Source organism: Microtus oregoni, unplaced genomic scaffold (genome assembly GCF_018167655.1).
Source record: "Microtus oregoni isolate MIOR12 unplaced genomic scaffold, Mior012 000081F_ref0000091, whole genome shotgun sequence".
Taxonomy (NCBI): domain Eukaryota; kingdom Metazoa; phylum Chordata; class Mammalia; order Rodentia; family Cricetidae; genus Microtus; species Microtus oregoni.
In genome coordinates, this window is record NW_024544541.1 from 3,741,881 (window position 1) to 3,767,641 (window position 25,761).

The 25,761-nt window shown below is 48.2% G+C and overlaps 2 protein-coding genes across 2 annotated transcripts in view; one reads left to right on the forward strand and one right to left on the reverse strand.

Annotated features, from left to right (window-relative positions):
* Mtor (mechanistic target of rapamycin kinase) overlaps positions 1-2,227 on the reverse strand; it is a 111,151-nt gene extending 108,924 nt beyond the window's left edge. Inside the window, exon 1 of the mRNA XM_041643029.1 lies at positions 2,136-2,227. The gene's annotated coding sequence lies outside the window, so the exon portion shown is untranslated. The remainder of the gene's footprint in view (positions 1-2,135) is intronic.
* A 3,830-nt stretch (positions 2,228-6,057) lies between these two features.
* Ubiad1 (UbiA prenyltransferase domain containing 1) lies at positions 6,058-16,364 on the forward strand. The gene is made up of 2 exons (XM_041643160.1): positions 6,058-6,888; positions 14,109-16,364. The coding sequence occupies exons 1-2, from the start codon at positions 6,360-6,362 to the stop codon at positions 14,594-14,596; spliced, it is 1,017 nt and encodes a 338-aa protein (XP_041499094.1). The 5' UTR covers positions 6,058-6,359; the 3' UTR covers positions 14,597-16,364.
* Positions 16,365-25,761: the final 9,397 nt, after the last annotated feature.

The following is a 25,761-nucleotide window of genomic DNA, read 5'->3' on the forward strand; positions in this document are numbered from 1 at the left end:
CTCTGGCTCGTGGTTAGCATCACTGTGGACATGGTCCAGGGTCAGGTGCCAGAAGCAGCGAGAGAATTAAGGCTGGGATGTCCTTTCCTCAGAGCACCATTTGCTGAAAGGAGTCATGATCATCCTTCAGCAGCCCTGCCCAAAAGAAACGTAATACAAGCCACGTAAGTAATTTTACTTATTGCTTTATTTTTATATATGCGTGTCTGTCTGAGTGTATGACCCATGTATGCAGATGCCTGGCAAGGCCAGAAAAAGTCATCAGAGCCCCTGAAGCTGGGGCCACAGGCAGCTGTGAGTTGACTGACAAGGTCACTGGGGACTCGAATGGGGTCCGTTGGATGAGCAACAAGTGCTCTCAAGTCCTGGGATATGGTCAGCCCCCTTGTAAGAAATTTTAAATATTTTAGTACTCAAATTAGGAAAAACAGGTGAAACTGCTACATTGTACTCAATCCAATAACCCAAAAACTATTATTTGAAGTTTTATTGGTATATAAACTTATTGATATCTTCCCCACTCTTTTCTGAGACTAAGCTTCCAACATCCATAGCTTTAACCACCTCAGTCTGAATCCATCATTCCCCAAGTGCTCACGAGCTACATGTGGCTACAGGCTGCCGTACACAGTACTTGTGTAGCTGGCCCTTCTCATCATGGGTTCTGAAGCTGCAGACTCTACCAAACATGGACAGAATGTGCTGGGGATGAGGGAGCTAGCAAGATGCCTCAGAGAGTAGAGGTGTTTGCTGCCAAGACTGATGACCGAGTGTGATCCCTGGGCCCCACAAGGTAGAAAGGAACTGACACCTACACGTTGTTCTCACTTCCAGGTGCGCACCAGTGCATGCACGCCTCCCCTGATAAAAAAGTGTAAATTTGAAAAGGAAAAACAATGGGGCAGGAGAACCCTTAGTTTGCACTGAACATACACAGGCTTCTTGTCATTATTTGCTACATGATATGGTATAACAACGCTTTATGTTGTATTTGACATTAAAAGCAACATAGGCATGATTTAAAGCATACAAAAGGATATCTACGAGTACTACACCATTTCACGAGGGACAGGCTTTCACTGGGTTGGGAAGGCAGTTCCAAAACAAACCCACCCTGACAGGAAGGGGCAACTGATTAGAGTTGTGAGCTGAAAGGGACCACTCATTGCTCAACTCTGTGCTGTTTCCCCAGTGAGTTTACAATTCAGGGGGACCATAAAAAGGAGGCTAGCTCACAACGCCATGGAAGTGACATGCACACCCATCCTGCCAGATTACACTAAAAACAAACACACTTCCTGATATCCCCAGCATCACATAACCAAGGCAGGAGAGCGCGCACTTTTAAGCCCAGCACTCAAGAAGCGCTGGCAGAAGGATCAGAAGTTCAAGGTCATGCTCTAGGAGATGGGTAAATAAACTGCGGAACAAATGGTTTTGAAAAACTTTCAAACACTGCACTGCTGTCTAGAAAAAAAGGTACTACGAAAGGAAGCAGACCCTTTTAGGGAGGAAGAAACCACTCCTAAGTGTGTACACACACGAGGCAGCAGGAGGGAGGCCGACACGAAATTTCTATTCTCACGAAAGTAGAGCGTCATTTAGGCTTTCCCTACAAGACAGCTGCCCCAGGCTGGATTCAAAGTAACTAAACTACTTGGAGTCACAGAATCCCAAAGGTTTTGGTCATGCCTTAGAGAAGTTCACGTTGAAAGGTTGAAACAAGAAGTGAGGACACGGGCGAGGCAGACACAGCGTGAGCTCGGAGGGTGGAACCTAGCTCAGCTCGGAGGTCTGGGTCCCCGACAGGTGTCCAGGTGCGGTGTAGGGGGCTGACCCCGGTCTAGGAGGCTGCAGCTCCCAGGGGCAGGCTCCACAGTCTGTAGGTGGTTCTCGAAGGGTGACCGAGACCGGGCATGAGACCTAAAGGCACCACGGCAGGCCCGGAGCAGATCCGCCAGCCTGGGGGTCTCCCCGAGGGCGCAGTGCGGGCCGCCCCGGTGGCGGGGCTGGTGTGGAGGCGCTGCCTGGTCCAGACGGGCGGCTTCCCGGGCCTCCCCCAGCACGGCCCAGACTGGCCGTGAGTCTGGACATCCCGCCGGCCGCAGGCGCTCGGCTCCAGGCCCCAGACTCACCGCGCGGCTTCGGCCACCGCCTCAGCTGCTGCCGCCTGAGCCGGTACCGCCGCTTCAGGCCCCCAGTCCCACCACCCGCCTTCCCCGCTGTCCTCTGGGCCAGGGAGGGGAAGGCGGGCTCGGAAGCCCGACAGCCAATCAGCTGGCTGAGAACGAAGATGGGCAGGAACATTCACCAATACTCATGAAAAAGTGGAGCTTCGGGACCGGCTTCTGGCGGGGCGGGGATTGTTCAAATAGACAAAACACGCGGCCAGTGGCAAGCGAAAGAAGCTTAAGACTTTTCCGGAGAACCAATCAGTTGTGAGTTGATTTCGGTCACTTCCACGCACACATCCGGTGCGTCGCTACTACGGTTCCCCTCCGTGTGAGTTGTGACCGTGTGGCGGCCGTGTTTAGGGACCGCGCGTACCTATTGGAAGAGCTGGGTAGAAATTGGGGACCGCGCCCTACGTGATGCTGAGAAGGAGCCGAGTGTCTGACGCCCTCGAATGACTGCAGACGGCATACTATCTTGGGAACCGGTTTACTAGGAGACTCGTGCTTTCTCCTTTGTAAAATTTAATATGCATTTGAAAGTTTTTATTTTCTTCTCACTGCCCCCAGATTGCGTTACTTTTGAAAAGGTCATTCTTGAGAGACGATCACCAAGAAACTACTTTAAATGCAAGATTTTAAAGCAAAATCCTTTTTTTTAAAAAAAAATCTGTCAAACAGGCAATAGCCGGAGCTGTAAATGTAACTCAGTTGATTGACTGCTTGCCCAACAGGCATGAAAGTCGTGGTTTCAGTCCCCAGAACCACATAAAGGACACGCCTGTAACCCCAACACTCTAGGAGGTTGGAGGATCAGGAATTCAAGGTCGGGGCTAGAGAGAAGCCTCAGTGGCTAAGAGCATTGGCTGCCCTTCCAGGTAGCCTGCACTCGGTTGATGGCTCACAACTCCTTGTAACTCCGGTTCCAGGGGATCTGATGCCCTCCCTATACAGGGCTCTGCCAGCATCAGGCACACACAGGTGCATAGACGTACACGCAGGTAAAACACCAATATAAAAAAATTTAAAAATTCAAATGAAATTTATGCACATCTTGTGTAATTTTTATTTTTATATCAGTTGTGATAGACATTGAAAATTCCTAAATAGCTTGAATTGGGAATTTGAATAAAATATTAAATAAATTAGTATTAGGAGAAACGTGAAGCTATTAATAATGATAATGCAGATAAATATTTGCTAATAAGGTAAAGGTTCTCAATTAGGTTTTTAAAAGTTACGTTTTAAAGTTAAGAAGCAAAAAGGAAAATTCCAAAGTACAAATTATACTACAGTAGTACCTTTTATAAAACATTGATACATTTCTTAGGTATTAAATTGGAGAAATGCTGATGGGCCTGGTGGCCCATGCCTTTAATTCCAGCACTCTGGAGACAGAGACAGGCGTATGTCTGTGAGTTCAGGATAGCCAAGGCTGTTACACAGAGAAACCCTGTCTCAAAAACAACCACCAAAACAAATAAATAAATTGAGATGCCAATAAAATGTAATAAGATCTGTGGAAGACATACTTTCTTTTCTTATTTTGGGGGAGGGGTTCAAGACAGGGTTTCTCTGTGTAACAGCCCTGACTGTCCTGGAACTTGCTTTCATAGTGTAGTCCAGGCTGGCCTTGAACTCACAGAGATTCACCTGCCTTTTACCTCCCAAATGCTGGGATTAAAGACCTGTGCCAGCACTGCCCATCAAAAGACATACTTTCTTTAGATATTATAGAAAAAAAATCTCAAAAAACTCCATGTGGTCATGTAATTAAGTAGATGTAGGTCGTGACTTGGGGCAGATCGGGCTCCAGGAAACAGACTAAAAGCAGCAATCGGCTCTTACAGCAAATGGAAACTTATTTTTAACAATGCAACATAAGGCCTCCTACCTTCAAAATGGAGTCAGGCAGGGTCCTCAACCCTGTCTCAAATATCTGTATCTACATCTATCTATCTATCTATCTATCTATCTATCATCTATCTATCTATCATCTATCTATCTATCTATCATCTATCTATCATCTATCTATCTATCAATCATTATCTATCAATCATCTATTTATCTGTAACATTTCTCTAGTTTAATACATAAGAAATGTAACAATGTTTTATAATTTAAAAATATTTTTTAACTATTTGAGAGCTTTTTCCTTATTTACAAATACACACCTGTAATCCGGGCACCTGGGCAACTGAAGCAGAGGGATCTTGAGTTCCAGGCTATATTTGATGCTGTGTCAAAAAGTAAGAGAGGGCCAGCAAGATGATCCGGGATAAAGGCATTTGCCACCAAACCCAAAGACCTGAGGTCAAATCCCAGAACCCACAAGGTGGATGGAGAGAACTTAACCCTGCAAGTTGTCATGTGACCTAGAACAGTGCATCATCCCATAAATAAACATATGAAAAAAATAACATTAATTTAAAGTATAAAATAAATATTTGAAAAGGATAAATAACATTAATTTAAAGAAGAAAATGTGAAATAAGGAGTGGAGATGGCCATTGGCCGAGGACGGGCTGCTCTTCCAGAGCACTCGGGTTCAGTTCCCATATCAGGTAGCTCACAACAGCCTGCAAACTGTAGGACTGGGATGTAGTTCAGGCGGTAGTTTATCTGCCTAGGGGGTAGAATCCTTAGCACCACCTAAAACCAAGTGTGTGGGTGAGTGTTTATAATCTCAGCACTTGGTGTCAGATCAGAATTTCAAGGGCATTGTGGTCTACATTACTGGTTCCAGGCCAGTCTGGGCTACACAGGCCCTTGTAGTTTTATTGTTGGATTTTATGTGAATCTGTGTTTTGCCTGCATGTATACTACTGTGATCTTCCTGCATGTATGCACACCATATGTGTGCCTAGTGCCCTTAGAGGCCAGAAGAGGGCACCAGATGCCCTGGAACTGACTGGATTTAGAGGTGGTTATAGTTGCCTTCTGGGTGCTGGGAATTGAACTCAGGTCCTCAGGAAGGGAAGCCACTCCTTTTTAACCACCGAACCATCTCTCCAGTTCTTTTTCCAAATGAAGAAAGAAATAAAAACCCAGTCTATTGTGTAGGTCTTTGCATCTTAGTACACAGCAAACTTCCTCGTTCTTTTTTCTTATAGCTATACATATATAATCCATAACATTTCACCGTATTATCTTTTCCTGGCTCTCTGTTTATAAACACTTACTTTTTCTTCTTTTTTTTTTTAAATATTTATTTATTATGTATACAATGTTCTGTCTGTGTGTATGCCTGAAGGCCAGAAGAGGGCACCAGACCTCATTACAGATGGTTGTGAGCCACCATGTGGTCGCTGGGAATTGAACTCAGGACCTCTGGAAGAGCAGGCAATGCTCTTAACCGATGAGCCATTTCTCCAGCCCCCTTACTTTTTCTTCTTTTCTTTCTCTCCTTCCTTTTCGTTTGGTGTTCCGTTTTTCTCCTTTCCCCTTCCCTTCCCTCTTCCCTCTTTCCTTTCTCCTTTTTCTTCTTTAATATAGGATCTCATGCAGCTTGGGTTGGCCTTGAACTCATTATATAATAAGGGATGTCCTTGAATTTGCTTCCTGCCATCATCTTCCAAGTGCTAGGATGATCACAGAGGTGCACCACCAGGCCCAGCTTGCACAGAGCATTTTCAACGTAGGATTTATTGGGGTAACCATCCCCATCACAATGAGTCTTATTTCAGTAAGCGAACCGGCCCAATACATCGCAAAGCGACATGCCCTGAAATCCTTGGGGTGCTAACCGGATCATTTTCTGGTGACTCTTGCTTTTAGTTTATTTGTTGAACCCCGGCTCTGGGCTTTGACCACGCCCCCCGCCGGCCTTCTTCCGGCCCTTCTAGTCCCGGGCCTGGGTTTCCCGGCCGGCCTCTTGAGGCCGGTGCACAAGATGGCGGCGCCGGTGGCCCGCTGGAGGCCGCGGGCTGTGGCTGGTTGTTAAGTTGTGGTGCGGGACAGGGAACCACACAGGCCTCGCTCAGGTGACAGGTGGTTGGGGCAGTGCCGCCGACCCCGTTGGGGTGCATGGCCTGCTCTCTGCTGTCCCATGTTTATACCGCCCCCCAAACCCTGTCCCGGGGCGGAACTAAAGAAAGGTCAGGTCAGGCTGCCCAGCCTATCTTCGTCCTGGGGCGGTCCCCGTGAGTGGCTCCCTTTTAGAATTGACTTTAGCCACGTGTCACTTCCATGGCTGCGTTGCAGGCCCCGGGGGAGAAGATTAATATCCAGGCAGGAGAGACGACCAAGGTCGGGGACAGGGACCCCCTGGGGGACGACTGGCCCGAGCAGGACAGCCTTCCACCGCGTTCCTGGAGACAGAAGTGCGCCTCTTATGTGTTGGCCCTGAGGCCCTGGAGCTTCAGTGCCTCACTCACCCCTGTGGCCCTGGGCAGTGCCTTGGCCTACAGATCCCAGGGTATCCTGGATCCCAGGCTCTTGGTGGGCTGCGCAGTGGCTGTCCTGGCTGTGCACGGGGCCGGCAATTTGGTCAACACTTACTATGACTTTTCCAAGGGCATTGACCACAAAAAGAGTGACGACAGGACTCTGGTGGATCGAATCTTGGAGCCCCAGGATGTTGTTCGGTTTGGAGTCTTCCTCTACACCCTGGGTTGTGTCTGTGCCGCTTGCCTCTACTGCCTGTCCACTCTGAAACTGGAGCACTTGGCTCTCATCTACTTTGGAGGCCTGTCGAGCTCTTTTCTCTACACGGGAGGTAAGAATTGACCTGTTTCCTGCTCTAAGGTCTCAGTTGCCTGAACTGGAAACTGTTCCTTTACACAGGAACTGTAGAAGTGTCAAAGACGCCTGACTAACTTAGACGACTTGACTGGAAATCCAAAGTTTGTGTGCCGTGGCTACTTTGGAAACTTTAAGTTGTGAAGACCTTGGTTCGGCAGTGGATTATGAACATTACCAGCTGGAGACATGGCTTAACCTGTAAGATGTCTTACTTTGGGGCTGGAGAGATGGCTCTGTGGTTAAGAGCACTGGCTGCTCTTCCAAAGATCCACATGGTGTCTCACAACCATCTACAATGGGATCGGTCTGTCCTCTTTTGGCATGCAGGCATATATTCATACGGAGCACTCATGTACGTAAAATACATAAATAAACCTTGTAGGGGAAATACATGATCACAAAATAGCCCTCCTAGAGTGAGTCTTAATCATTGCATCCAGATGTGCTGAGCTGACCCCTGCAATTTCCCCAAATGCAGGAAACTCGATTGCATTAAAAAAAAAAAAGGAAAAAGAAGAGAGAGGGAGAGAGAGAGAGAGAGAGAGAGATCTTATTGTTCTTGCAGAGGACCCATGTTCAGTTCCCAGCACCCATGTTGAGCCCCTCACAGACACACTTGATTTCAGCTCCAGGGGATCCAACACCCTCTTGGGGCCTCAGTGCACATGCACACAAAGAAACACACACATATAACAACATAATGTGGGCTGGCAAAATGGCTCAGTAGATAAAGGCTCCTACCACCAAGCCTGATGCTTGAGTATGATCTCCAGGACCCACGAGGTAGAAGGAGAGGACCCAACTTCCAAAAGCTGTCTTCAGACCTCTCTCACACATGTGTACACACTCAACTTAGAAAAAGTTTAGCTCAGAAACCAGGCAGTAGTGGCTCACACCTTTAATCCCAGCACTCGGCAGGCGGAGGCAGGCAGATCTCTGTGAGTTTAAGGCCAGCCTGTTCTACAAGAGCTAGTTCCAGGACAGGCTCCAAAGCTACACAGAGAAACCCTGTCTCGAAAAACCAAAAAAAAAAAAAAAAAAAGAAAAAAGAAAAGAAGAAGTTTAGCTCGTAATCAGAAAGCATGGTAATAACTATGTAGACCATTAACAGGCATTTAATTTAATAACTACATAGACTATTAACAAAGGCGTTTAATTTTTTTTGTCATCTTCCCTTTTAATCTCTAGGAACCTTTGTGTATCTGGTCCATCACTAACTGTCGTGTGATGCAGTGGATAACTGGGTATAAGAGGTGCTAAGTGCTATGGTGGCAGGACACAGAAGAGGACAATGAAGACAATTTTAAGTAGTTCGATTGACATGGGCCTCACTAAGGAGATAACACCTGAACTAGATTGAAGGCAGTGAGAGATGATAGGGTTGGCGTGTCGATGTCTGGAGTAGGACTCTAGGTATGCGGGGCAGCAAGTGCCAAAGTCCCTGATGACTTTGAGGAAGAGGAAACCCACTGTGTGCGCGAGGGACGCAGTCCAGGAAGCTAGGCGAAGAGGGGTGTGTCTGGGGAGAGGTGGGAGGCATGCAGACTGCATAGGCATTTTCCCCCCTTTGGCCTCTTGCACTTTAAAGTACAGGGGACATTGCAGGACTTTGGATAGGGGTGTGATGTCATGGCTCAAAAGAGTCTCTCTGGCTATGGTATTGTGGATGGATAAGTAGGGTGGGCAAGGGTAGAAGAACAAAGACCAGGTCAGAGGCCCTTGAGCAGTTCAGGCAAGATGTTTGGTGACTTGCATCAGGGTGGTGGCCACAGAGAGGTGAGGCAGGTTCTGAGCAGACGTTGGAGGTAGACATTGTTTGCCAGTGGATTGGTTCTTAGGTAGAAATGCCACAGAGTTAAGTTTGACTCAGAAGGTTCGGCCTGTGCCACCAGAAGGGCACAGTTGATATTGTCATGCCAGATGGGAGAAAGGCAAGGCTAGAATTGGTTTTTGAAGGGAAGAAGTTGGGATTGACTTTGGACATCTTATGCTAGAGCTCCAAGTGGAGATGTGAGGTGGATAGTTGGTTAATGGAGAGGCCTGGGCTAGAGAGACAGGTCAGGGGGCCACTGGCCCATAGATAAAGTTGTAGAGTTGGTGGGAAAGCACAGAGGAGAAGTTCTGGGCCCTATAGCCCTCCAGCCTAAGAGGAGGGGAAGATGAGGACCATATAAAGGAGATGGAAGGAGTGGAAGGAAATCAAGAGACTGTAGTTGCCCTGTAGCCTGTTGTAAATGTAGGGCAATTAAAAAAGTCTGAGGCAGCCGGGCGGTGGTGGCGCACGCCTTTAATCCCAGAGGCAGAGGCAGGAGGATCTCTGTGAGTTCGAGGCCAGCCTGGTCTAGAAGAGCTAGTTCCAGGACAGGAACCAAAAAAAAGCTACGGAGAAACCCTGTCTCAAAAAATCCAAAAAAAAAAAAGAAGGCAAAGGCAGGCAGGTCTCTGAGTTCAAAGCCAGTCTGGTCTACATAGTGAGTTTCAGGCAAGTCTCTCTCTCTACACACACACACACACACACACACACACACAGGCAAGTCTCTCTCTCTCTCTACACACACACACACACACACACACACACACACACACACACACGATTTGATGAGGGAAACCCGTAGGACCCTGGTAGAAAGTGTAAGGTGGTGTTCTGCTGGTCAGCTTTCTGCTACTATAACAGAATGCCTGAGTTATTTGACTTAAAATGAGGAAAGACTTACTTAGTTTTAGGCTCCAGTTTATGGTTGGCTGGCCTATGGTGTTTTTTTGGTTTTTTTTTTTTTTTTTTTTATTTTTGGTTTTTTGAGACAGAGTTTCTCTTTGGCTTTGGAGCCTGTCCTGGAACTAGCTCTGTAGACCAGGCTGGTCTCAAACTCACAGAGATCTGCCTGCCTCTGCCTCCCGAGTGCTGGGATTAAAGGCGTGCGCCACCATCGCCCGGCTTGGCCTATGGTGTTTTGGTCTTTGACAAGATAGTACATGTGGCGGGAATCCATACTGAGGAAGTCCATTTGGCTTGGGTCTGGTAGTGAATAGAGAAAGAAGAGTGGGCTAGACCCAGGCCCCAGTGTCCCCTTCAAGTACACACCCCCACATGATTGGAAAGCCTCCTACGAAGACTCCACTCCTCTTAGAAATTCTACCACTGGGACGACTTAGCATTCAGAGTGCTTGCGGGTCTTGTAGAAGACCCAGGTTTGACTCCCAGCACCACATGGGCACTGCCAACTGCCTATGTAACTCCAGCTCCACAGGACCGATCGTCCTCTGCTGGTCTCCACAGGCCCCTGCATGTGTGTGCTATCCACTCACACAGGCGCATACACATTTTTAATAAAGACAGATGTTAAAGATAAAATATTCCACCAGCCCAGCGACTAACTCTTCAGCACACAGCTCTTGGGAATTCTTGAAACCGTGGCATTCTCTTCATTTTAGAGACATTTTAACCAGGACATGGAGGAGACAGAATTGGCCCTGGGTTAGAATTAGAATCTGGTTGCAGTGCTGAGTCAGGGCTGATGGGCCAGAAGTACAAAGGTCTCTTCCCAGTACTCCTAACCACTGAGACATCTCTCCAGCCCCGTAGATTTTCTTTTTATAATCTCTCCCGCCTGTCCAAGACAAAGTTTCTCCTGGAACTCTGTAATTCAGACTGGCCTTGAACTCAGAGATCTGCCCGTCTCAGAATGCTGGGATTACAGGTGTGTACCACCACTGCCCATCTGTAGATTTCCTTTTAACATTGGCCTTTATTGGTAGAGAATTGACATGCAGTGAAGTGTGTTTGTTTGGTGAACCTTGATGAACACGAGCAGCTGTGTAGTCCTTGCCTCTCCATCACCCCTATCGCTTCCTTGGGCTCTTCTCCCAGCCCCATCCTTCCTCGTCTATGCGCAGGTAACTACTCTTCTAGTTCCTTTCACTCAGGTTAGTTGTGTGGTCTAGAGTGCCGTGTGCAGGGACCCATTCCACATGGATCGCGTGTGACTTTGTTTATTGCAGTATGAACTCTGTTTTTGTTTGGGGGATTTTTTTGGTTTTGTTTTGCTTTTGTCTCTTTATGGTACTGGCTAGCTTGGAATACGCTATGTAAACCAGGCTGGCCTCCAACTCCCAGAGATCCTCCTGCCTGTGCATCCCGAGCGCTGAGATGAAAAGTGTGGGCTGCCATGTCTGACCTCCGTGTGAGCGCTTTGAGTCTGGCCTCCTTTGCCCAGTGTGATGGTTTTGAAGCTCACCATGTTGTCACTCATGTCAGCAGCTCCTTGTTATTATTGAGCAGCATCTGTTGAGAGACAGCCACACTGTGTTCTGCTCCCCTGTTCAGGGACCTTGGGGTTGTGTCTCTTTTTTCTATTGTGACTGAGCATTCATGTTCAAGTCTTTTTATGAGCATTTGTTTTCATTTCTCTTGAGTAAATGCCTGGAAATGAAACTGCCGTGGCCTCCACTGGGTGCCGTTTAATTCTACAAAGAGCTGCTAACCCAAGAAGAAGCACTTGTACTGCTCATATTCCCACAGCCCACAGCGGCATGAGACTTCAGTGGCTCTGCACCTTTGCCAGCTTCCTCCCTGAGTTAGCTTCTTTGTGTGTAGCAGGGCTGGCTAGAAACTCTTGCTCCTCCTGACTCTGTCTTGCAAGCGCTAGTATTGCAGGCATGCACTGCCACCTGGCCAACTTTTGATCTCTGTGAGTTCGAGGCCAGCCTGGTTTAACAGATTAATTCTGGCTGCTAAGCAGAGAATGGTCCCAGTATTTCACTGTGCTGTTTCCTTCAGAACATGGTGTCTGAAGGGGTGGGAATGCTTGAGAAGAGACTCCCATGTGGGTCGCATCTCTGAGTCAGGAGAGTTCGGGCCATGTCTTACACTTAGTTCTCTCTCCAGAAGCTCTGTCATTTTCTTCCACCAGATAAACTCAAGACTAAAACCTTTCTTCTCCTTGAGTGGCTTTAGGGGAAGACCTGCGTAAGGGGGACCCAGGTTTCTGTTGTGATTTTGTTTTGTTTTGTTTTTGTTTGTTTGGTTTTTCTTTTTCTTTTTTTTTTTTTTTCGAGACAGGGTTTCTCTGTGGTTTTGGAGCCTGTCCTGGAACTAGCTCTTGTAGGCCAGGCTGGTCTCGAACTCACAGAGATCCGCCTGCCTCTGCCTCCCGAGTGCTGGGATTAAAGGCGTGCGCCACCACCGCCCGGCTTGTTTGGTTTTTCAAGACGAGGTTTCTGTAGCTTTGAAGCCTGTCCTGGAATTAGCTCTTCTAGACCAGGCTGGCCTTGAACTCACAGAGATCTTCCTACCTCTGCTGGGATTAAAGGCGTGTGCCACCACCACCCATTTTGTTTGTTTGCTTTGTTTTGAAGCTTGAGTATAGTTCTGTTAGAGTCAAAGCAAGCTGCACATCTCTAGCTGCTGGGAAGAGGGAGATGGAAAAGAGAAAGAAGAAAGCCATGCCTTTTGCAGTGGAGGTAGGCAAACAGCCATGTAGTGGAAGTGAGGGGCTTCAGGAAGGAGTGGCCGGGAAGCATGCTCATGGCTGAGGGTCCATAGGAAGCTGAGTCACTTTTTGCTTGCTGATCTGAGGAAGGAGGGGTCTTTGGATCATCCAGCCAGAGGTTACATCTTCCCCATCCGGTGTCCTGTTGTGGTGTGTGGGTCAGCGAATGTAAGAGAAAGTAGGGGAGCATCACGCTAGCTTAGCCTGAGGGAGGCTTCCTGAATACGTGCAGTATGTGGGGAACATGGGCTGCTGTTCCTCTTGCAGGCACTTCCTCCTGGGCACATGTCCTCAGATAACCAAGTTATCGACACACAGTGTGGCTGTGTGGAATCAGCTTTCTGGTGCTGGGAAACTGAGGGCTCATGCCTGTGATGCCTTGTGGGAGTGCTGCACTTTAAAAACCAGGGGTGCTCACTTGGAGCCAGCAGACCCATTACTTCTGTGAAGGTGAAGTTGGCCAGATCTTGGTCCTTAGTTCCTATGGTTTTAGATCCCCTGAAGACCATTGTCATCTGTTATCTCCCACCCCCCATTTTAGTTTTTTGAGACAGGATTTCTCTGTTTAGCTTTGGAGTCTATCTTGGAACTCATGCTGTAGACCAGGCTAGCCTTGAACTCACAGAAATCTGCCTGCCTCTGCCTCCCGAGTGCTAGGAGTGAAGGCGTGCGCCACCACTGCCCGGCATGTCATCTCTTATTTTAGACTGGGTAAAATATAATCAGATACTCTGAGGCCTGCCTTATAGCATCACCAGATCCAAAGGCTTCCCTGTTACTGTAGCAACCAAAGTTTGGATGCTAATGCCCATCTCCCACCATTGCACGTGACTTTACTGTTTCAGATTGAGTGGGAAATATTCTTGACCTCCTGACCTCGGTTCCAGGTTGAAGGAAGTGTTTGTTACTGTAGCTCTGTGCCAAATACTCCCAGTGGGAGCCAAGTCTGGCAAGCCAGATGCTGGGACTTTGATTCCAAAGACACAGGGTTGTTGAGGGTTTGAGGGTGTGTGGGAAGGGCAATCCCAGAGTTCTAAAGGAACACTGGAATGGGATGGGAGGTTCATACGAGATCAAAGGCCACCTAGGAAGAATTGTAGTATTCCAGAGTAAGGTGACCCTGATTTGGACTTAGGATGTCGTGTGGTGCTGGAGATGGAGGGAGGAGGCTGGAAAGGAGTTACAGGCAGGCCTAGGAGCAGAACGGTCGCTAGGAATGGCTTGGTTTTGAAGGAAACCACAGGGGGGGCAGTGCACGATAACTGCACTGGTTTCCTCCTATGAGTGACGGTGTCCTTATATGGAAGTGTGTAGCTTGTGAAATGCCATGGCGTTCAGTGGGGTCTTTTAAGAAAGACTAGAGGGGAAGGAGGCAGGATGGACATTCTGCCTTCCGGGGCTGGAGAAGGCAGAAGAACTTTATGGTCTAATAGTGGATCATCAAGCCTTTTGCATGTTCTTGGACTTGTATCATCTCTGCGTACTGGGAGTTCAGGGCACTTTGTAGCAGAAACTGGTTTGGGGGATAAAACCTAAAGGGTAAACTTGGCAAGTACCTGGCAGTTGAGCTCAGAGACCTGAGTCTGTACTGGGTCATTTATTGGGGTACCCCAATGATTGCATACCATCACAGCCTCTCACCAGACACAGCCATTTCTTGGACAGCCTTTGGTTCACACTGCATCTCTGGCTTTTCTGTCTGCAGGAATTGGATTCAAGTATGTGGCACTGGGAGACCTCATCATCCTTATCACTTTCGGCCCCCTGGCTGTGATGTTCGCCTACGCTGTCCAGGTGGGGTCCTTGGCCATCTTCCCTCTAGTCTATGCCATCCCTCTGGCCCTCAGCACGGAGGCCATTCTCCATTCCAACAACACCAGGGACATGGAGTCTGACCAGGAGGCCGGCATTGTCACTCTGGCCATCCTCATCGGGCCCACCCTCTCCTACGTGCTCTACACCACGCTGCTCTTTCTGCCCTACCTGATCTTCAGCATCCTGGCCACGCACTGCAGCATCAGCCTGGCGCTGCCCCTGCTCACCATCCCTGTGGCCTTCTCCCTTGAGAGGCAGTTCCGCAGCCAGGCTTTCAACAAGCTACCCCAGAGGACAGCCAAGCTCAACCTCCTTCTGGGGCTTTTCTACGTCTTTGGCATCATCCTGGCACCGGCAGGCAGTCTGCCCAGACTCTGAGGCGACTGTTAGCTTCCTCCACAGCACAGCCCCTCCTTAGGATGTGCAGAAGCCAGAGACTGAGAAGGGGTGCAGCTGGCCAGGGTGGGTGCCCAGCATGGGCTGCCAGCTCCCACCCTTGTGTGTTAGGATTATCTTCGTCAGGATAATCTGTTGTGGTTTGTTTGCCATGTTATGGGGAGCCCTGAAACCACTCTAGTGTCCGAGGATGAATTGAACATACTGTCCTGCTGTTGTTTATAATCCCCACTAGAGGGCGTTGTCAGGCCACTTTAGGATGGGAGGCCCATCTTGCTTGTTCTGAACAGAATGCCCTAACAATTCATGAAGGATCTGTGTCCCAGAAGATCCGCAGTGACAAAGCACAGTACTGCCCTGTTACCTTGGCACACAGGAAATGGTAATAATTGGTGCCAGGTCCCATTAACATGGAACACCTGTCCCCTGAATGTGCTGCTTGCTAGAGAGAAAGCCCCTCATTAACAACCATGTGGCTCCCGGCTTTTTGCCTAGGTGGTGGGTGCTTTCGACATTTCTGTCCTTCATCTCTCCTTTCACTCAACGCCACTGGTGAGGAAAATGCCAGCTCACCCTGCAGCAAGACAGTCAAGCCTGGGGCGGCTGAGGAAAGCCCTCTGCTTTCAGTAAAACTCGTCAGGGTGGGGGTGGGGGCTGCTTCCCTCTGTAGAATCCACTAGGATGGGGCTGGAGAGATGGCTCAGTGGTTAAGAGCATTGCCTGCTCTTCCAAAGGTCCTGAGTTCAATTCCCAGCAACCACATGGTGGCTCACAACATCTTTAAGGAGGTCTGGTGCCCTCTTCTGGCCTGCAGACAGAATATTGTATACACAATAAATAAATATTTAAAAAAAAAAAAAAAGAATCCACTAGGACCCGAAGTGGTAGTGGGATGCACATTTAAAGCCCACAGGCCGGTCTCCTCCCGGTTGTCTCCCCTGGTACCTCTCTTTCTCCCCTGCATCTCTGTCTGTCTTTCCATCTGTTTCCAAGTCCCCAGACTGAGGGCAACAGTAACACATGAGTCAGGGACATTTGTCCCCATCCACAGAGCCTCAGGAGCCTGTTGAACGTACAAGCCAATGGATAGCAGTCCTGGCCCCACTCACCAGAGTGGGAAGCCTGGCCAGTGAAAGAACTATGAAATATGGGCCCCTCCTCTCCCTGACCTGTCGCCATGCTCAGACGGGGTGGTTTCAGTGAGGTCTCATCCGAGGGACCAGTGGTGTCTCACCCCCTCCTCTTGGACACTTGGAGCGTAATGTCTGCACTGAGGTTGCCCTCTCACACTGAGATGATCACGTCCTCATTGTGATCAGTTGTCCTGGAGGGCACTGCAGCTTAGCCTGCAGAAAATGACCTTGAGTTAGCACTGGGTCACTTCCTTAGGAAAAAATATGTTTAAAAGTTGCCCTGAGTTCCTTTGTAGTCAGGATGGTTTGTCTAAAAGAGAACCGGTGTCTGTCCCTGAGCTTGGAAGAAATCCAGAAATCTTAGACAGGGGCGCTCCTTTCCTGTTCTTCCCAGCATGCCAGGTTTGTGGCATTTGGTGCCTTTGAGGGCCTTGCCTTTGGAGAAGCACCTAGGACCCCTGCTGGGAGCTGACCAGTCACCCGCAGGACCAGTTATAGTAAGGAGCAGCAGGGCTGCGTCCCGCCACCTGGTTGCCTGTACGGCTAGCTTTACCCGAAATAATTATACGGAAACTATTTTTTTGAACACTGTCTGGCCCATTAGTTTTAGCCTTTTATTGGCTAGCTTTTACATATTGGTCTAACCCATTTTTAATAATCTGTGTAGCCCACGAGGTGGCTTACTAGGAAAGATCTTAACCTATGTTTGTCTGGAGCAGGAGAATCATGGTGACTCTCTGATTCAGCTTCTTTCTCCCAGCATTCTGTTTTGTTTACTCCGCCCACCTAAGGGTTGGCCTATCAAATGGGCCATAGGCAGTTTTTTTATTAATTAACCAATGAAAGCAACAGATTAAAAAAAATCACTCCCACAACCAGTGGCTTTCACGGTCCAGGCCTGACACGGCTGCCCCCATCAGAACTGTGTTCGCTGCTGCACCATGCTCTGGACACATTTTAATGTCTATTTTTATATATGATCCCAGAGGCCATATTTAGTGCCACGTTTTATATACAGGCCACCATAATTGATATCATGTCTCCTGATTTAATGAAGGTTTCCTGTAGATTTGTTAATTAAAATATGAGAAAACGTCCATCAGTGGCTTCATGTGTCTTTGCTTCCCTTCTGATTCACTTACTGTGGGAATGTGCAGAGATCTCAGAGGGCCAGGCACAGTGGCACACGCATTGAATTCCTGCACTTGGGAGACAGGCTGGGGGATCTCTGGGAGTTTGAGGCCAGCCAGGGACACACAGTGAGACCCTGTCTCCAAAACAAATCTCATTGCAGGCCTTTGGGACAGTGCAGTGTGGTAGGGGCACTCATTACCAGCGATGAATCTGGGTACTGTTTGCACAGCGTTGATGGGCTATGTTGGCTGGTCTCGTGTCAGTTTGATACAAGCTAGAGTCACTAGAAAGAACCTTAATTGAGAGAGTGCCTCTGTAGGCCTGGGCTGTGGGCAAGCACGAAGGGCATTTTCTTAGTGATTGATGTGGGAGGGCCCAGCCTGTGATGGGTGATGTCATCACTGGGTGGTAGTCCTGGGTTTTATAAAAAAGCAGGCTGAGCAAGCCATGGGGAGCAAACCAATAAGCAGCACCCCTCCATGGCATGACCTCTGCATCAGCTCCAGCCTTCAGCTCCCTGCCCTATTTAGGTCCTCTCTTGTCTTCTAGTGATGAACAGTGATGTGGAAGTGTAAGCCAAGTGAATCCTTTCCTCCCCCACAAGTTGCTGGTGTTATCCCAGCAGTAGTAACCCTGCTTTAGGAAAGGTGGTAGGGACCATTCAGAGCCAGCTAGCCAGACCGCATTAACCTCATTTCCCTCTATCCTTCCCTACTTACATTTTTCTGCTGCTAGGTCACCACGCTGATGGATTAGGAGCAGGTAGTAGATGGAGTGAGTTTACGTTTTGGCTAGGCGTTTGGCAATATATCCTTATGAACGAGGCAGAGATATGTGGGATGGATATCACTGTAGCTAGATAAATTCCTGAGGCTGAACGCACCGTGGGAGACAGCTGACTGATCAGTGTGTCAGCAGCAGCAGGGAAGGCAGCCTTCAACGGCACGTTCGAGTGAGCCCTGCCTTCTGCCCTTTGCCCAGCTAGATTCAACACCTGCTATTAGCAACCGGAGTAAGGCAGCTGGGATGGGAGCTCTCAGGAGCCCAGGAGGAAGGGCTTCTGGAGGGGCTGGTAATTAGGGGGCTCCGGAATTAGATGGGTCAAGAGAACAGTGAGCGTTAATAAATGCAGAGAGAGCTGTCGGGTCTCCCAGACCGCGGCCTGTGATTGGGAAGGAGCTGACCTGTGACAGGAGAGCGATGTGCCTGTGGGTGTTTTATGAATGACGCTAGGCTGATGGTCACACGCCTCTACCGTCTGAGTCAGATTTTTCCTGCTTACCCAGTGACTAGCAGGGAATCGCACTCCAGGCACCTCAGGCTTTTCCCATTCCCATCGGGTTGGTCACTGGGATCCCCCCAGTCTCCTGGGGACCAGAAGTCAGGGATTTTAGGTCGGCCTTTGGTCCTCCCATTCACCAGCCGTAAGGTCATTTCTGCTGCCTGGTGCTGGGCTTCAGGCCTGGAATTCACTCTGCTTCTCTCAATGGGTTCTGGAAACCGCTTCCTGCTGACAGGTACCATGGGCCTGTGGGGCACACCCTGCCACCCCATACCCATTTCTGCCCTGGCTCGGCGAACTATCCTTTCTGTGGTCTCTGTGCACCTCTGCTGCTCAGAGCTGCCCTCCTTCCATGCCGTTGCTGAACCTTTGCACAGTGTCCTGCCTAGAAGACCTTGGAAGCTTGGGGCTGGCCTGCTCTGGGGCTAGAGGGACTGATTTACGAATCCAATGTTTGCTGTTTTACTTTCTGCCACTTCTGCATTAATAACCAGACCCACACCCGGGATCTGGCCCTAAGCTCAGACTGAGACAGTGATGACCTTGGCGAAGGTTACTGTGGTCCACGAGATGAATGGGAGAACAAGGAGGCAGTGCCTGCTCATCCCCGCATTGGGCCTGAACCTGCAAGCCTTGTTCGCCATGGAAAGAGTCAACGTGGAGCCAGATCAAGGACGTATCATAGAGCGATGCACGCGGACTTCAGAGAAGCCGTTGACAGGATGTGGAAAGCAGAGTGAAGATAGGGTTGGGAGCCAACTTCATTTTTAGGTGAGCGTGTGTGTGTGTGTATGTGTGTGTGTGTGTGTGTGTGTGTGTGTGTGTGATGGGTAACAGCTGCAGCAGAGATTTTCCTTTTTCCCAGCGTGGGAACCATATTTTGAAGGTGTTATTAACAAACTGGATCTTGTCCAAGAAGCATTTGGAAGAAGGGTGAGGACATGTAAAACCACGTTAGCCTGGAGACCCAAAAGGACGCTGTCTTGGGGGAAGAGTGATTGGGCTGGGTACGTTGTGTTCAAAGAGGACAACCGGGGCATGCAGATGGGACGTTTCAGCTCTGGTGTTGAAAAGAACTTCTCGGGGTCTGGAGAGATGGTTCAGAGGTTAAGAGCCACTGGCTGCTCTTCCAGAGGTCCTGAGTTCAATTCCCAGCAACCACATGGTGGCTCACAACCATCTGTAATGAGATCTGGTGTCCTCTTCTGGCGTGCGGGCATACATGGAGGCAGAACGTTGTATACATAATAAATAAATAAATAAATAAATCTTTAAAAAAAAAAAAGAAAGGAACTTCTCTAGCCATGAGTGGAAACACTGAGCGGGGCAGGTGCTCAGAGCATCCCAGCGGGTGCTGAGTTTCCCATAACTACAGGCATTCAAGGGAAAAAGCCATGACTTGTCTAGAAGACCGAGCTCAGAGTCACATCAGAGAGAGCTCGGATGAGACAACCGGGGTCCTCTGACCTGTGCTATGGTTATTCTGCTGGAGAGTTGCCTCCCAGACCTGCTCAGACCTGGCAGTTGGGAACAGAGGGAACCCAGGGTACAAGGGCCATTTGACATTTCAGCTTCTCAGTGCCCTCCCGGCTGTGTTGACTGATACTCCCGTCCTGTTTTGCTTGTCTTTGAAAAACTGCATGCAGACTCACATCCAAACCCATGTCCGTGCTGCTGGCTTCACTCTCAACGGCCTTGGAGGTGAGGCGGCTGACAGCTACTCTCTCTCCCGTGTGCCCACTACTAATGGACTGCCGGCCTCGTTCATTACTGGCTGCGGACCATGCAGGCTGATGTAAAAGCAATGCCTCTGGCAAGAGCCCGCACTTGCTCTCAGCCTGCTGACGTTTGTGCTTCCCTCCCGTGGTGAATGACCAAACCACGGCACCAAAGGGTGGTAAAGCCTGGTCAGGTTCTGCCTGAGGCCCTGGTGAGGGGCTGAGCCTGGCTCTTCGAGAGCTCACCAGAGCTCAGCAGAGGTAGGCAGCTGTAACCGGGAGACACTCTTGTGGTAATATTTTGTTTGTGATCTAACAAACAAAGCTTGCCTGAAGATCAGACTGCAGAGCTAAGCAATTTGTTAGCCATAGATGCAAACAAAGCTTGCCTGAAGATCAGACTGCAGAGCTAAGCAATTTGTTAGCCATAGATGCTAGACAGTGGTGGCACACACCTTTAATCCCAGCATTTGGGAGGCAGAGGCAGAAGGATCTCTGTGAGTTCGAGGTCACTCTGGGCTATGTGAGATTGAGTCCAGTCTAAAAGAGAAACAGAGGCAGGTGGTGCTGGCTCACACCTTTAATTCCAGTACTTGGGAGTCTCAGGTTTTCAATTCCAACTCTAGGAAGGTGGAGACAGGAAGGGATATGACTGGGCAGAGGAGTATAAGGCGGGAGGAGACAGGAAAGGATATGACGGGGCAGAGGAGTATAAGGCGGGAGGAGACTGGAAGGGATATGACTGGGCAGAGGAGTATAAGGCGGGAGGAGACAGGAGCTCAGGGCATCCATTCAGTCTGAGGAGCCCTAGAGATAGGATCGTGCATTCAGTCTGAGGACTTATAGAGACCTCATTGGATCTGAGGACTTCAAAGAGGAAAGAACTAGTGGCTGCTGCTCTGCTTCTCTGATCTTTCAGCTTTCACCCCCTAATATCTGACTCCAGGTTTTTATTATTAAGACCAATTAGATTCGTGTAGCACACTTTCTCCTACCAGCCCCGCCCTGCCCCCCAAGATGTAGATGTTCTAGAGGACCCAGTGAGTGTCTAGGTCACATGCTCCCCACCAAGCTGGGTGGAGAATAGAGGAAATTGATCTGGTCTCCGTGGGTGTGATTAAGGGCATGCCTCAAAGTTCATAATCAATGCTTCAGCCATAACCTTGCTTCTGCATTTTACAGTACAGTTAGAATCACCTCCATAGGTTTTCTGGTTTTCAGCCAGATTTTGTTTGTTTGTTTTGAGAAAGTGTTTCTCTGTGTAGCTTTGGAGACTTTGCTGGAATTCGCTCTGTAGATCAGACTGGCCTCTAACTCACAGAGATCCGCCTGCCTCTGCCTTCTGAGTGCTGGGATAAAGGTGTGCGCCACCACTGCCCGGCAAGAGTTATTCTCAGACAAGAAGAGAGAAACTGCTGAGTCAAGATCACACAGGAGCTAGCAATGAAGCTCAGATTCCTAGCCAAGCTGTGTGTGTAGCCTCAACCAGCCTGCCTACCGAATTTAATACCCAACTAACCTGCCTCTCTCTCCTAAGCCAGACCCATTACTGAGGCTGGGTGGCCACTGGGCCTCTGGCACACACCTCAGGCCCACTGCTAACATGGGCTCCAGCAGCTCCTTGATGTCCTGCTGGATGCCTGGCCCCATTGCTAAGATACAGCCAGATTTAACAAGAGAATTCCAGCGTGTGTTCTGTATCTGTTAGTGTGTTTATTGTCAATGGCCCCCAGCAGATGGATGGTGGCTGGGCAAGTGAGACGATGTCTATCTTGGCACCTGCACAGTGCTGGGCACAAGTGACAGAGGTGGGCCTCAATAGCGAGTCACGGAATGACCAAAGGGTGTGGGAGTGGCTAGGCCCTGTGGGGCAGGTTTGAAGACCACGCTGACATATTACACAGCTGGCTGACACAGAGCAGTGAGGACAGGGGAATTCCACTCAGGGCTGGAAGTGGACGTGAACTATGGACTTCGAGGGTCTCTTAAGGTTGAGCTCGTATTCTGGAAACCTGTGCATAATTAAAGTGCAGGATAAATGAGAAGGACGATGGTAAAGTTGCCATTTGTTGCTCGCTTGCTGCGTGCCAGGCCTCGTCCTAAAGCTTAACGACGTTGTTTTAATGTTCCTAACAGCTCCATGAATAGGGGATTGAGGTCTTTTTTCATAAGACAAAAAGCTGAGCAAAGGGAAATGATTAAGTTTGCCCGGGTCTCCCAGCTAGTGAGAGAGCCGCGTCTGTGCCCATGTGGACTCCCTTCCATGGACCCTTGTCCTGTCGCTGGGTCCCTCACAGCATCTTGCACGTGAGGTCTCCATGAGGAAGGCGAAATAGGACTGACAGTGGTGGAGTCCTCAGAGGGCCAGAGTCCCTCATGGCCTTCCCGTGGCCACAGTGGTCAATTAAGGTTTTATTGATTTTTATTGAGCTCTACATTTTTCTCTGCTCCCCTCCCTAACTCTCCCCTCCCCTTCGACCCTCTTCCAAGGTCCCCATGCTCCCAATTTACTCAGGAGATCTTGTCTTTTTCTACTACCTGTGTAGATTAGATCTATGCAAGTCTCTCTTAGTGTCCGAATTGTTGTCTAAGTTCTCTGGGATTGTGGTTTGTAGACTGGCTTTCTTTGCTTTATGTTTAAAAACCACCTATGAGTGAGTACATGTGATAATTGTCTTTCTGTATCTGGGTTACCCCACTCAAAATGATGTTTTCTAGCTCTGTCCATTTGCCTGCAAATTTCAAGATGTCGTTATTGTTTTCTGCTGTGTAGTACTCCATTGTGTAAATGTACCACATTTTCCTTATCCATTCTTCGGTCGAGGGGGATTTAGGTTGTTTCCAGGTTCTGGCTATGACAAACAAAGCTACTATGAACATAGTTGAGCACATGTCCTTGTGGCACAGTTGAACATCCTTTGCATATATACCCGAAAGCAGTATTCTGGGTCTTGAGGAAGGTTGTTTCCTAATTTTCTGAGAAATCGCCACACTGTTATCCAAAGGGGTTGTACCAGCTTGCACTCCCACCAGTAATGCAGGAGTGTTCCCTTTACCTACATCCCCTCCAGCATAAGTTGTCATCAGTGTTTTTGATCTTGGCCATTCTTTTTTTTTAAAAAAAATATTTATTTATTTATTTATTATGGGTACAATATTCTGTTTGCATATATGCCTGCAGGCTAGAAGAGGGCACCAGATCTCATTACAAATGGTTGTGAGCCACCATGTGGTTGCTGGGAATTGAACTCAGGTCCTTTGGAAGAGCACGCAATGCTCTTAACCGCTGAGCCATCTCTCCAGCCCCCGATCTTGGCCATTCTTACAGGTGTAAGATGGAATCTCAGAGTTGTTTTGATTTGCATTTCTTTGATGACTAAGGATGTTGAACATTTCTTTAAGTGTTGAGAATTCTCTGTTTAGGTCTGTACTCCATTTTTTTTTTTGTTTTTTTTTTGTTTTTCGAGACGGTTTCTCTGTGGCTTGACCAGGCTGGCCTCGAACTCACAGAGATCCTCCTGCCTCTGCCTCCCAAGTGCTGGGATTAAAGGTGTGCGCCACCACCGCCCAGCTGTACTCCATCTTTTAAATTGGATTATTTGTTCTTTTGATGACCAATTTCTTGAGTTCTTTGTTTATTTTGGAGATCAGACCTCTGTCTGATGTGGGGTTGGTGAGCCGGGCGATGGTGGCGCACGCCTTTAATCCCAGCACTTGGGAGGCAGAGGCAGGCGGATCTCTGTGAGTTCGAGACCAGCCTGGTCTACAGAGCTAGTTCCAGGGTAGGCTCCAAAGCCACAGAGAAACCCTGTCTCGAAAAAGCAAAAAAAAAAAAAAAAAAAAAAAAAAGAAGATCGTTTCCTATTCTGTAGGCTGTTGTTTTATCTTGTTGACTGTGTCCTTTGCTTTACAGAAGCTTTTCAGTTTCAGGAGGTCCCATTTATTAATTGTTTCTCTCAGTGTCTGTGCTACTGGGGTTCTATTTAGGAAGTAGTCTCCTTTGTCAATGAGTTCCAGTGTATTTTCCACTTTCTCTTCCATGAGGTTCAGTGTGGTTGGTTTTAGGTTGAAGTCTTTGATCCATTTGGACTTGAGTTTTGTGCATGGTGATAGATATGGGTCTATTTTCATTCTTCTTCATGTTAATAACCAGTTATGTCAGCACCATTTGTTAAATATGCTTTCTTTTTTCCATTTGATATTTTTTGCTTCTTTGTCAAAAGTCAGGTATTCCAAAATGTGTGGATTGATATCCAGGTCTTCTATTCGGTTCCATTGGTCCTCCTGTCTGTTTTTATGCCAATGCCAGGCCATTTCCAGTACTGTAGCTCTGTAGTAGAGTTTGAAGTCAGGAATTGTGATGCCTCCAGAAATTCTTTTTCTTTCTTTCTTTTTTAAAAAAAGATTTATTTATTTATTTATTTATTATGTATACAGTGTTCTGTCTGTCTGTGTGCTTGCTGGCCAGAAGAGGGCACCAGATCTCATTACAGATGGCTGTGAGCCACCATGTAGTTGCTGGGAATTGAACTCAGGACCTCTGGAAGAGCAGCCAGTGCTCTTAACCTCTGAGTCATCTCTCCAACCCCAACAAAAATTCTTTTATTGTACAGGATTGTTTTCGCTATCCTGGTTTTTTTTTTCTTTTCCATATGAAGTTGAGTACCATTCTTTCAAGGTCTGTTGTGGCGGACCTCTCGACCGGCGAGAAAGAATAACCACCACATCAGGATTTTACTCAGATCACGCTTTACTGGAGTACCCTTGATTGATGGGGAGCAGGAAACGAGGGGGGCAGGGAGCGAAGGGGCAAGAAGGGAAGGGCAGGGAGAGCATGAAGCGAAGGAGCAGGGAGCAAAGGGGCAGGGAGCTAAGGGGAGAGGCAGCAGGAAGTAAAGGGGCAAAGGGCACTTAGGCAGTTGCTTAAATAGGGAAATGGCACATGGGTCGCCCTGTGATTGGCTGCCACCAACAGCTGACATCAGACTGCATCGGGATAGGCTCAAGGATCCTCATCCACCTCGCATGCGGGAAGCGGGTGACATGCAGCTCTCAAAGGCATAGCCAAATATGGAGTTGTTTATTTCCAACAAGACAGGATGTCGGGCGCCATCTTGTAATGGCGATCCTGTCCGGCTCACTACAGTCTGTGAAGAATTTTGCTGGGCATTGCGTTGAATCTGTAGCTTGCTTTTGGTAGGATTGCCATTTTTACTATGTTAATTCTGCCTACCCAAGAGCATGGGAGATCTTTTCACTTTCTGGTGTCTTCTTCAGTTTCTTTCTTTAAAGATTTAACATTCTTTTTTTAAAAATATTTATTTATTATGTATACAGTATTCTGCTGACCAGACCTCATTACAGATGGTTGTGAGCCACCATGTGGTTGCTGGGAATTGAACTCAGGACCTTTGGAAGAACAGGCAGTGCTCTTAACCGCTGAGCCATCTCTCCAGCCCAAGATTTAACATTCTTGTCATACAAGTCTTCCATTTGTTTGGTTAGAGTTACTCCGAGATATTTTATGCTATTTGGGGCTATTGTGAAGGATGATGTTTCTCTGATTTCTTTCCCAGCCCTTATATCATCTGTGTACAGGAGAGCTATTGATTTTTTTTTGAGTTAATCTTATATCCTGCTACATTACTGAAAGTGTTTATGAGTCGTAGAAGTTCCTTGGTAGAAAGAATTTTTAGGGCTGCTTATATAAACTATCATATCATCAGCAAATAGTGAGAGTCTGACTTCTTTTCCAATTTGTATCCTCTTGGTTTCTTTTTGTTGTCTTATTGCTCTAGCTAGGACCTCAAGAACTATATTGAATAGATATGGAGAGAGCGGACAACCTTGTCTTGTTCCTGATTTCATTGGGATTTCTGG